This window comes from Pithys albifrons, chromosome 7, assembly GCF_047495875.1.
Source record: "Pithys albifrons albifrons isolate INPA30051 chromosome 7, PitAlb_v1, whole genome shotgun sequence".
NCBI lineage: Eukaryota > Metazoa > Chordata > Aves > Passeriformes > Thamnophilidae > Pithys > Pithys albifrons.
The window spans coordinates 7,104,275-7,117,818 of NC_092464.1; the positions used below are offsets into that span (position 1 = coordinate 7,104,275).

At 41.6% G+C, this 13,544-nt stretch overlaps 1 protein-coding gene across 8 annotated transcripts in view; it reads right to left on the reverse strand.

Moving 5' to 3' along the window:
- The window catches only part of PRKAG2 (protein kinase AMP-activated non-catalytic subunit gamma 2), a 207,442-nt gene that overhangs the window by 26,936 nt on the left and 166,962 nt on the right, over positions 1 to 13,544 (reverse strand). For all 8 annotated transcript variants that reach the window (XM_071560637.1, XM_071560639.1, XM_071560638.1 and 5 more), the window contains one exon: positions 2,650 to 2,759. In XM_071560637.1, coding sequence (XP_071416738.1) covers positions 2,650 to 2,759 — 110 coding nt within the window. The remainder of the gene's footprint in view (positions 1 to 2,649; positions 2,760 to 13,544) is intronic.

A 13,544-nucleotide genomic window follows, 5' to 3' on the forward strand; every position in this document is an offset into this window, starting at 1 on the left:
AGCTGTGCTAGTTGGCCTCAGGCAGAGGCTCAGTACACTGTTTATTTGGTGCAGATGTTGTGTGCCAGGGCCACATGGTCCAGCTGGAGCACAGCTGTCCCACACCACCTGAGCTGATAACCAGCAGAAGTGCCAGAGCCACCTCAGGGCTCCCACAACCACGTGCAGGTGCCTCTGCTCAGAGCTGCTCTGGGCATGTAAGGCCAGAGCTGTGTGCCAGCACCAGGAGCTGTCAGAGGTTTGGTAGCTGCTGGAATCGAGGCCCCTGTGCCTTGTGACTGACAAATAAACAGGGCTCAACATCTGTCAGCCCATTCCTGCTCTTTATTAGCTGCTATTTAAAGTCACCTTTCTCTTTCCAGTGTAAGTGTACCTGACCATCTCCTCTCTTAGTCAGGGTTAAAACAGGATTCCTTATGACTCTTTACACTAACTTCCCCATAGACACTGGGACTAAACATTTACTTTTATGAACCAATGTTGCTTCAACAGTTTGACTTGGGCCAGGTTATATAAAGTTAACATCTCCAGTTTTCCCACAGCCAACAACAGGACTAGAATACTTTCCACAGTATCTCATGCATAGTTTTCCAGGGTAGAAACATGGGAGGTGTGGTGTGATTGCTGACCAGTAGAGGGAGATGGGATACTGTAGCCAAATAATCTAAAATCCAGAACCTTTCAGAGGATGCCATGAGAACACAACCCAGATCCATATTTCCTTCTTCCTCCACTGATTGTTACTAGCTCATACTAAGGGAGGCAGAAAGTGAGCCCTTATATAGTCTGGTGTATCTCTTGCATTATTAAAAACCTGAATTCCTTTTTCAAGGCACCAGGCCTTTTTTGGTGGGTGTTTTTTGACTGCTTGCTTTTAAATTAGGAGAAACACTGATGTGGGTAGGGGTGAAATAGATGAAGGAAAGATAAATATCCATTTGAGAGGATTCACAGAACACTGAACGTTTCAAAGCTGGGTACAATGTTTTCAAAATAAGAACTGCTACAAGTACTGGAAAATAAGTAATTCAAAAACAACAGTTTAGAAGTTTCTAACTACGCTTATTAGGTTAATTCTCCACTGTGTACTTATTCAGCTGGCTTAGAAAAAGAAAAGCTATTCTATTTTTATATTCCAGACACGTTTATGCACCAGCCACACTGATCAAGTTGAATCAATATAACGTGTTGTGAAGACAATGGTGGTGGCACATTAACACATGGTGCCAGGTGAAGAACTAAAGGGAAATACTGAAGAGAAGTATTTAAAGGACCTCCCAGCAGCGCAGCCCATCCGAGCATTCAGATCAGCCTCTTTAATTTTTTCTTAAATAATCCTATAATTTACTAGTTTAGCAAAACCTGCTAAGTTGGAAGACAGTGCCCATGTGGGAGGAGGACTACTGCTCTACAATATTATGACTTTATAAATTAAAACTAATGCAACTGGGAATAAATGTAATAGTGCAAAGTCCAAAATATGCAGTTTATAGGGAAAAAAAACTCCTTGCCAGCCATACCAACTCAAGATTTGGTCCACATTTATTGTATTCTAGAGGCTGAATGAGTAACTCCAGACTTCCCTTCTGCCAGCACTGCTCTCAAAGAGCTGGAGAAGCACAAGACTCAATGACCATAGACCAAGGCATGCCTTGTTCTCCTGTTCTCCTCCAGTTGTAATCTAAGACCATCTTTAGGGATGCCAAATAAGAGAGAGATTTTGGTCAAGTGTTGGTGAATGTTCTTCCACTATCATTACATTACCTGCCCCAATGACCTAAACATTAATTGGCTGATGGAATAAAGAACAATCATCTTTCCAATTTCAACAGTGATCAAGCTCAGGCCTCTGATCCAGGTGTTCACTGACAGATGAGAATGCAGGTACCAACTCCCAACATATTATCTCATAGGGTGAGAAAAAATATCCCCTGGAATCAAAATTACTTAATGGACTTAGTTAAGTCAGAATTGGAGCATCTTTAGAAGGAAAAACACACTGAAACAACAAAAAGCCAAAAAATACGAATTGCAAAATCGAGGAAACAAAGAAAGCCACAGCTTTCCACCACACTGCAGAACAGATTAGGCTGTTTCTATAGCAGGCAGCTAATGCCTTCTTTTGGCAAACAGACTCTTCAGACAGAGCCAAGAGTCTAGCAGATGATTTACTGATTAAATGCAAAATGAGAAACTGAAAACAAAAATCTTCTGGAGAATGTAATAATTTGCATAATTAAGCCATGCATTTTACTCCTAAATAGTCTTATTAATATAGCAGGAACAGCCTCCTTACACCTGGGTACTCTTCAGCTATTGCACAGGGATCTCTCATCAAATGTCTTTATGTAAGTTCTGATGGCCATGAGGAGGCCAATATATGTTTGGGCTCATCTGAGATTTTTTTAGAGAGATATTCCAACTGCTAAACAACATCCTGTCCTTCTGTTCTGCTAGGAAGCCTTCCCCAGCTCCTCCTCTAGCATAGCATGGAAGATAAGAGTTGAAACAATATGGTTTTGTATAGTCAAACTACAGCACTATGGGAGAGTTTCTCTGCGGGAGATCACATTTCATTTAACACTCAGGAAACACTCTTTTAAAAAAAAAGAACTGCAAGCAAAGGCAGACTGAAAAGAGGATACTCACTTGTAGCGTAGTGTCGAAAACAACAAGCTTAGAGCTTGTTGGAACAATGTCATAACACTTGTGTGACCTCATGAATCGCACATAAATGTCACTTTCCGATTCTTCAAGTGCTGTAAGTAAAAACATTATGTTGTTTTATTTAAGCAACCTTAAAAAATAAAGTAGTAAAAAACATGCCAAATCAACTGTACACCACTGCAGAAGGACAACCCTACAGCAAAACTCAAGTTCACACTTTCAGATCTGGGCAGACAATCACAGGTTTGCACTCTGCATTTCAGACTCAACTTTCCTTCGGAATTAAATGGAACAAAACCAAAATACACTGTTATTCTTTGATGAGAAAGGACTTCCATACTGAAGAGTTGTATTTTTAAAGTTTCGGGGTTTTTTCCAACAGCAAACTACTGGAATATGCATCTGAACTCTAGTTATGCACAAAGGAAGACAGCTTGAAACTTAAGTAGTGTTGGCTTGACTAGATTAAGCTCCTTAAATCACTATTTCTTCAATCTTGTCTCTGCCTGGTCCACTTTTCACACAGTAATTTTGTGTTTTCTCAAGAGGCAGCAGCCAAGTTGTGTTATCAATTTCATTCTCTTCAGACTACAGCATCATAAATCCAACACTTTGCTCATAAAAACAGGATCCATGTGGCTGGAGTGGTTTTAATGTGACATTTCTGCAGCCAGGACACGGAATCCAGCCCATATTGCCTCAAATCTACTTTGCATTTGTCAGAGTTCAGATGCACATGCATGCAATCCCCAGATCTGCCCAGGTACATCAACTTTCAGGTTTTTAAAGCAGTTTGACTCTCCATTCTTTAGAGCAAGTACCCAGAACGTGGTCATGGTTAACCCTTCCATCAGAGATGTGCTCTTTAGACCATGTAATAATGCACAGAAACTTGGTCATATGTTAAACTTTGAAGAGCAGATGAAAAAGAAAATAAAAACACCCCTCTTGAAGTACCTTCTGAGCATTGAAGAACTTCATATCAGGAAGATAAAAACTCAAAATTCTCCTTTGCTAGACTTGCTTAAAAACAGTCAATCTAGCTCTGGATAAATTATCTGTCACTTCCAGAGTGGCTCAGCACACCCCTTTTAGTCCAATTTTATAGAAGCAAAGCTGGATCTCCCCTCCAAGTGGCTGCTCAAGGATCAAGGCAGCCTCTTCTGTGTACTAGGCAAGTCCACCTCCACCTCTCATTACTCTTTAAATAAATAAATAAACAAGCAAACCAACAAACCCCTTTTCCCCACTGAAACACAACCAACAGAAAATAGAAGTTGTACTGGAATACAGAATACAGTGTCCAACTGGGAAGAAACAGAACAAAAAAAGAAAATAATTTGTTGGATTTGTGTTCCTGTAGAAGTCAGGACCAGAAGTGGAAATAGCAGGAACTCGGAAAATTTGATAAGAGGTTGGGAAACCATGTGAGAAAACTCGTAGGGAAAGACTAGGCAGTCAGACTTGGATAATGCTAAGATAGAAAGCCACCTGCATGAGGTGATCCCAAAGGAGACTGGTACTGACTCCTCCAGGCAATGTATAGAAGAGGTAAAATGTATTTTGGCACTGAGATATCTTTATCTAATTCAATAATACACTAACATTCATCATCCTCCAAGTTCTGCAATAGCATCAACAGCTACTGTCTGCACGAAATTAATGACCCTGCAATAGTTAGGAGAGGTTTAGTTGTTTGTTTGGACTTCTGCTGTTTTGTTTGGTTGGTTTTTAAATATCCAAACTATAAGTAGGGAGAGGATGAGATACTAATCAATAGAAACAATACTATAGGAACATTTAGATGATAGAACAAGTCTGGTCTTTGGAAAGCTATGGTTGCTTCTACAACCACAAGTGCAGTCCCTCTGTGCAGTATCAGAGTCCTTATCTACTATAACCTCAACTTTGTAAACAATTAAGATATTCAGGTAGAAATAAGCACAGGAACTCCTCAAATAGTAGATATCACCTACCACTCCATCAAAACAGTGGAATCACCACCCTTAGAAGTGTTGGGAAAAATGTGTGGATGTGGCACTTGACGACAGTGAATGGTGAACATGATGGTGTTGGGTTAACAGTTGGACTCAGCTTAGAGGTCTTTTCCAACCCAAGTGATTCAATGATTCTATAAACTACAAAACAGCCAACCATTTTGATTTGAAAAAGATTTACACTCTCAGCAGAGCACATCATGGCTCAGTAGAGTCTTGCCAACTTACATAACATTTTCAAAAGGGATGGTATCACAATAACAAGGGCAAAACAATTCAGTCGGGGAGGCTGTTAATGGCACCCACAGTCAGGAGCTCTGTACTCACCAGCACAGTGAAGTGGGCCTATAAACCCTCCTCTCACCTACCAAACATTCCCACTCCCCTAACACAATTTCAGCTGGGCTTCAACAATCTTCATCCACTCTGGATTCATGGGATTAGTTAAGTGCTATCACACCCCATGTTGTCTTCCAACTCAGAGGAGACACCAGAAAGCAAATGCCTCCCTTTAATTGTAGCTGGAAAGCTACAGTTAAAAATATTCAGAAGCATGAGATAACCATCTGTGAGCACTGCTAACACCCGTGTAAACAGCCAGGAAACTCTAGAAGGATCTGAACAAGGATCCAATTGTCCAGCTGGAACTGAGGTTTATTTCTACAGAAGACCCTTATACTATAAATAAATATAATGCACTGCTTTATTAGTTACTAACTAAACATGCAAAACATAAGCAGCACTGATTCAACTCTCATGGCCATACACAACTCCATCAAGTGTCTGTTGGAAAGGACATTTTAAGACTTTCTAACACCTTCAGCTACCTGGGAATACTAAACAGCAGCTGTAGCCTAATTCTTTGTGCAGGTGTTGTGTGTGCATTATGTACAGTAACAGCTGCTCAGTTCAGAAAAGGTCTCCCAAACCAAAGGCTTGGCACATCTCAGGGATGCACTCACACCCATCTTTCCTGCACAGCATGACTGGATAGGGCACAGCATTCTGTACAGTTTCTCCCTCCTTCCACAGGGCAAACTTACTGGGATCTGGGGTACTGATTGACAGGAAGCTCAACATGAGCCAAACAGTGTGCCCAGGTGGCCAAGAAGGCCAACGGAATCCTGTCCTGGGTCAAAACCAGCGTGGCCAGCAGGACCAGGGCAGTGATTCTTCCTGTACTCTGTGTTGGGGAGGCCACACCTTGAGTGCTGTGTTCAGTTCTGGGCCCCTCAGTTCAGGAAAGAGATTGAGGGGCTGGAGCAGGTCTAGAGAAGAGCAACGAGGCTGGAGAAGGGACTGGAGCACAAGTGCTGTGGGGAGAGGCTGAGGGAGCTGGGGGTGTTTAGCCTGGAGAAGAGGAGGCTCAGAGGTGACCTCAGCACTGTCTAGAACTACCTGAAGGGAAGTTCTGGCCAGGTGGGGGTTGGTCTCTTCTCCCAGGCACTCAGCAATAGGACAAGGGGGCACAGGCTCAAGCTCTGCCAGGAGAAATTGAAGTTGGAGATCAGAAAAAAATCCTTTCCAGAGAGAGTAATCAGGCATTGGAATGGGCTGCCCAGAGAGGGGGTGGATTCCCCATCCCTGGAGGTTTTTTAACTGAGACTGGCCGTGGCACTGAGTGCCATGATCTGGTAAAGGGACTGGAGTTGGACCAAGGGTTGGACTTGATGATCTCGGAGGTCTTTTCCAACCCAATTGATTCTGTGATTCTATACTGCTTTTGGTTGTATCCAACCATCACTGTGCTGCACATATAAATAATGAAATATGAGCATACTCATCTCCATGAGGATATTTCTACCTTATTACCTATTTATTTTTTACTTCCAGTCTTATCTATTTTTCTGATAAATGCTCACCCTTTCTGGCTACTATTAACATTCTGCAGTCTCATCCAGTACCTGCAAAGCAGCACTCCCTAGAGAAGGACATAGACAGATGCCTTTTGGCTTGACTTAAAACCCCTCAGTCTCTGCATGTCATCTCTGACCTGCAGATGAAATCAGCTGCCCAACATGCAGGAGATACCAATACAGAACTGCCTCCAGCCAAACCTCAGCTTTCTACGGCTCATGATCTGGCATTCAGGTGGCTCACAGAGCAGATTCCCAGCAGGAGGCATCACAATCTAGAGCAGGACCGGGCAGGAGAAGAATCCACTAATAAGTAGTTGATGTATTTCCATGGGGGTGCTCACTCATGAAAGCTTATTTCTTGAAGATTCATCTCTAGGTTGTTTTGCAAGTGGACATTCTCCATGTGCACTTCCTCTCCCCAAGTCACAGATAGAGGCAAAAATATTCAAATCCCCAGTGCTGTTTTCTGCAATTTTTAACAGGGCACAAACAGGCTTTTACAGAGTAAATTCTCTGCATCAGCATTTTATTTGTTCCTACTGTGAACTTTCTTTAAAGAGCAGAAGATCAATCTATTTGTATTTCTGCCACTCTGCTCCCCCAAAAACCACATGATTTCTGCTCCCTTCCTTTCTCCCACCCTTCACTGTAACAAGACATGCTTTCAGTTTTATTTCAGCCAGTAAATATTATTTACAAAAGCGTCACAGCTTTTTTTTTCTTTTAAACAGATGAATTATTCAGCAATACTGACTCAGATTGCAGTGGGACTCAGTACAAAGTAAAATTGTCTATTTAGAGAGCTCGAAGGTAAAACTACCATCTGAATACTCATAAATGACAGGGAAGCTTCTGCAGCATTTCTGAAGCCATTTCCTCAGAAATCTACTGAATAGATGCCTTCAGTTCCACTCATACCTTTGCCACCACACAGGGTGCTTTTCTACTGTAGCCTTCCCCTCAGAATAACAAGGCCTTCAAAAGAAATAAGAGAAAAAAAAAAAGAAGTGCCTACAGATGGAGAACATGAACATAATACCATATGGTCAACACTTATGGAAAAGCTTTCAAATACTGCAACATATAAACCTATAGAAAGTTCCTCAGAAGTGTCTACTGCAAACCACAGGCTGCCTTTCTGTGCTGTGCTCTTACAGGGCTGGCCCAAAACCAACATCCTGGGCCATACACGCCTCCTAATCTCCACAACACAAAATCATGACCTTTCCTATTATATTTTATATTATAGCTATACTATGCTCCTGGTCTCCAGTCACATTTCAAGTTTAGTCTTTGATTCCAGGAGTGTTTGGAAGGAATACATGGGGTTCCACAGAGACTGTTTCCTCTGCTGTGACATGTTAAGTCCACTGCTGACCACAGCTCTGCTGCTGCAGCTTTTCACAGCACCCCTGCTCTCACGGTGGGATTGAGAGCTGGCACCTCTAGTAGTTCTCAATCATTTGAAGAACACAAACCCTTCACATCAACCTCAACAACTGTTTGAATAACTGACTTCCCTGAGTGTACTATAAAATTAACTGCTGAGTTTTAAAAGCCCTTTAAAAAGCAGGGACAAAACCCAGTGGATAGCAGGATGTAAAAGGACACTCAGCTGACAGCCCAGCCTGCTGAGCAACTTGCAGGAAGACAGAAACTACAAATATACACAGTAATTCCACCATTCTCCCCGATTTTTAACCAGAATCAGCATGGAAACTGTGCAACTTTAAAAGCTTTGAGTTTTCTTAGAGCAGCAGGAGCTGAGCTAAGCACTCCCAGCACCCAGCACTCCTCTTCACCCTGGCTACTATTAACACAACCATTTCCCCTGCGCCAGTTCTGATGGTGGATGAAAGGAAATGGGGGAGTGGACATGTATTCTTATTATATTCTCACTTGTATTAAATAACCCAGTTACTGGAAAAAAACCCTCTTATTTTCTGTTACTGCACACCTACATACCTGCACTTTAGGTTACTCCAAGTCATACTTCTATTTGAAAAAACACATAATATATTGAATATTGCATTTCAGATGCCAGAGAATTAAAATATTAGTAAGAGATCAAGGATATTTTCAGTCCAATGTTTTACCATAGAACTGATCCAACAGCAATACATTTAGTGAAGTTTAGTGGTATAGTTAAACTCATAAACCTTACTAAAAGGTAGTATATATACCTCTATACTATTCTCTCTTATATCACTTAATCAAGTAAAATAATTAAGGTTTTTCTTGACATAGAAATCAAAATAACTTAGACAAGGACATATCACAGTGAAAACAGGAATTGGAGAACTGTTCACTCATATCTGGCTTAAGCTGCAATTTAAAAATCAATTTTTCACATTCCAAGCCAACACTCCTCTGTCTGCAAACACAGAATAACTCCACCTTTACAAGGGCCAAGTCTAAAGAAGTGGCTCCACAGCAGCATAAGCAGCAGCCACTGATCTCTTCACACTGGCTGTGCTGCTCCTGAAATTACACAGAATTGTTCTAAACCTTGGCTGGAAAAGCTGAGTTTGTCACAAGTTATTGGCTTCCTCACAGTGTCAGTTTTAGGGCCATTCAGCTCCCACATCCAGCCGTGTGGCAAGCAGATTATTCCTGCCCTTTCCCTACGCTAGAAACTGCACAGGACAAGGAGAGCATCCTTGCTGTGTCAGCCAGACATTATCCCAGCTTAGCTATGCCAAAGGGTGCCAGAAGACACCAGGGTGAGCAATCACTTCAACAAGGCAGCACAACTTACCCTCTCTCCCTCCTGTCACAGATAACCCTTGGCAGAGGATACAACAGGTAAAAGACACCATTAACCTTGTAAACTGTTCTTCTGCCCACGATTTTATCTGAAAGCTGTCACCAAAACTGGCCCTGAAGTTTCTGATCATTCCTGGTCTGAACTTACTGAAAGAGTTCCTTAATATCCTGGATAACCTTTCCCACAGCTTTCACAATGCAGGAGTTCCAGTGCAATTCACTAACACATCACTTCTAATAGATCTGAAAAAAAATATCCACGATGGGTAGTTAATCCGCTCCCAGAGCAACAGTGACACTACTGAGCAAGAACCATGAACTATTCCTCACCAACAGGCCCTGAAACACAACTTTTAAGGAAAATGGAGTCACCTGAATGAATTAGGGTTTCAAGAATAATGCTCTGGGAATCAAATGTAGGATTTTATCAGGATTCCTCAGCAAAGGGACAGAGAGGAACAGAGTTTGCAAAGGAATCCAGTGCTTGCTGTGTACAGGATGCTGCTGTGATCACAAGCAACAGCTTCACTTCAACCTACCTCCTATAAGACAAATATGGCTAATTTGGTAGATTTTTAGGTAGGTTTGAATGACATACAAATTAAAATGTACATGGTATGTCCTGTGAAAAGCATGGGAACCGAGGGAGTGGGAGAGAAGAACAAGAGACTGCAATTTTGTCACAGAATAATGCAGTAATAGAGAGGGCATGACTGTTCAGTCTGCTGAGCTGTCTGCTGAAGAGCCAAGAACACTGAAAACAGTAGACAAGAAACCAGACACCAGAAGCTGAATCAATGTCAGACTTGGTAGGAGAGGAATACTAACATAGTTTAAGGGCAAGCACAGAAAAAAAGAAGTGATGTTGTACTGTATAATTTGATTTCTCTTTATTCAGGAGGAAACTTTTCTCAGGGAAAAAAACCACCACGAAAATAACCACCCATGTAGTCACTCAAGGATAAGTCTGAGTGGTAAATCAAGACAGAAAAAGCAGGAAGAGATGGTTACAACGATACCTACCCCAAACGGCAGGAAGTAAATCAAAGAGATCAGAATATCCTGAGTTGGAAGAGACCCACAAGGATCAGTCCAATGCCTGGCTCTGCACAGGACAAGCCTGAAAATTTTAGAATGTACTTGACAAAACTTTGCTGCAGAGATGAAAACCCAGACTAGCAAAGGACTGCTTCCAGTCTTACAGAGGAAAAATCAGATGGGTTTACAGTCCAGGAAATAATATGATGACAGTGACAGGAGTTGACTACTCCATCACAGTCTGAAAGGATTTCAGATGCAAGGAACAGGAAGAGAGGATGTAGTGACAGAGACAAGACTTTGTTTTTCTTTCTGTGAAGTTGCAAAGAGCGCTAAAACATCCTGGCAGGCCACACATTAAAGATACACAGCAGCATTATTCATGCAGCCACAGGCTATGTGATAGGGATGCTGCAGACTGAACATTTCCCACCCTGATCTAAAGGAATGAGGAGCTGGCAGATACAGAGAGATCACAGCAAGTTTATAGATGTAAGAAACTCTGATACAAATAAGTGATAGGAAGTGTATCTAGAGATGAGTATCTGAAGCTTCTTCAGTGATCCAAGATTAATTCAATTACATATTACACCATTAATACATGATGTGACCAAAGAAAAGGACTTTAAAAAGAAGTGTGAACACATAGGGCCAACATCAGAGTGAGTGAGCTCTACTGCTCACTGTACCTCACCCCACAAACAGGAAGATGATCAAGAGGCACACACAATAAGAGGGGACAATAGGTGCATGAACAAATAGATAAGTGAATAGAGAAGTAAACACACACTGCCTTGTTGCTCAAGTCTTCAGAAAAAGATGAATCCTTCTAATAATAGTAATAAGGTAGAAGAAGGGTCCAGAGAAGAGCAACGAGGCTGGTGAAAGGACTTGAGTGCAAGTCCTATGAGGAAAGGCTGAGGGAGCTGGGGGTGTTTAGCCTGGCGAAGAGGAGGCTCAGGGGAGACCTTATCCCTCTCTACAACTCCCTGAAAGGATGTTGTAACCAAGTGGGGATTGGTTTCGTCTCTCAGGCAACCAACAGCAGGACAAGAGGGCATGGGCTTAAGCTCTGTCAGGGGAGGTTTAGGCTGGATATCAGGAAGAAGTTCTTTACTGAAAGAGTGGTCAGGCATTGCAATGGCCTGCCCAGGGAGGGGGTGGATTCTCTGACCCTGGAGGTTTTTCAGGTGAGACTGGACATGGCACTGAGTGCCATGATCTGGCAATCAAAGTGGGGTTGGTTTAAGGGTTGGACTTGATGCTCTCGGAGGCCTTTTCCAACTCAACTGATTCTATGATTCTATGAAACCATAATACATCTTTAAACATTACAAAAATTATATTCATAATTTCTTAAGACACTTTGAAACACAACATTCATGACTGCATGCACCTGCAATTTTGTTTTGCACACATTTTATCCAGAGTCTGTGCAACTGTTCAGTCACTTCACACCATTAGGGTAATTGAGATGTTTTCTCCCCCTGTCACAAGGAGTTGCTTCATGCAGAGACAGCAGGTTATTATGTGTGCAAACAGGAGTCAATTCAGTTAAAAACAACCATTCCTGAACTCTGCAAGTTCATGAAGGAGAAGATACAGTACCAGTCTAAAGGAAAGCCAAACAAATTCAAAACCAGTCAGAATTCTCAGGCATGTACTGAAGCAAGTTACTAAACCCAGTGTATTTGTAAACACCTACAAAGGCAGCTCATCAAAAGCCAAGAAAAAAGCCAACGCTCCATCAAGAACAGTTCAGTCTAATCAGTTTTCACTCAGAATAAATGATCAACTGGTTGAAAAGAAAAGGGCAGACAAAAAGTAAAATAATAATTGAAAAAAAATCACACTGTGCTTGGAGATACCAATTCCAAAGCAAGAATGGACTACTCCATAGGGGAAAGAGAGAGGAGAATCACCAGCTGGCAGCTGCCTAAAACAAGCAACCCCAGCTGCAGCAGAACTAGTAAAATGCCTTTTTTTCAGCGGGTTTGCAAGACTAGATGACAACTGTGTTTTTAAAAAGACATGAACTCCAGTTCAAAGTCTTCTCTAAGCTGGAACATTTGCAAGGATTATCTTATGCAAATCAGGCAGTGTAGAATGGTCTGGCCTGCACGATCTTACTGCAGAACTTTAATGTTTCTACAAGTGTCTCTGGAAGTGTTTTACCAGTAGTTGGATACTTCACACTGCAAGAGAGTCTCAGGGGCTTCATTTCATTCAACACTGTCGATGTTCTTCAAAACAGGAACAGAACATGCTCCAAAGGGTTTGCAGTAAGAGTTATAAACGGTTGCAAGACTTTAAACCTCACGTATCTTCAACCTGAATTTAGAGATGGTTTGGAATTAAAACAGTTTTTCAGGAAACACCAAAATCTGAAAGAAACACCCAGCTGGAAGAGTGCAAATTATGGGAGTGACTAAATATCATCACCACTGAGAAATGCCCTGTTACCAACTTGATTTGCTATAGCAGATCTAAGGAAGAAAAGGCAGTTCACTTAAAATAATGGTCAAACAAAAAAACCCACCACACTGTTAGAGAGCTATTAACACATTCCAGAAGGTGGTTAGACAGAACAAAGCAACCTTAGGACACTATACAGTCTCCTTCCATAAAGGTCCCAACAGTGCAATGAGACAAGTGTCTACAAAAGCACATCCTGCTTTAGTGAAGAATAAAAACAGTTATTAGTTCCTGACAATACTTCAAAAGATCCACTCTTCTAATTTTGAGGTTTAAATATCCACATTTCTTCAAACTTCAGTAAGAGGGACTACTAAGGCACTTTATTAAGACTTCTAAGAGAAAACTGCTAACAACAGCAGCTTGAAACAATGGAAGATTCAGACTGTGTTGCAACCTTCCCTGCATCCATAGCACACTTCAAAATCCTGCACTGAATTTTGTTTCTTATCACTGGCACTAGCAAGTAAATGGGCTGAGGAGTTAACACTTCCATTTCAACTGGATAGGCAAATGATTATTGCAAGATTTGAGACAAAAATAAAGTGAAGAGCAGCTTAAGAAACCTCACATTCCAGAGCTAATCATAGTAACTCTGAAGTTCCTTGTCCAGGCAGGCAGAGAAACTTATTTGTTTACAAGCAAGAGCTGCCTTGCTTAGGAACTAAGTGGTAAACAGTATCAGAAGTCCAGTTGAATACTTTTGAAACAGCTCCCTATCACTTAAATCAACCTTTGGTCA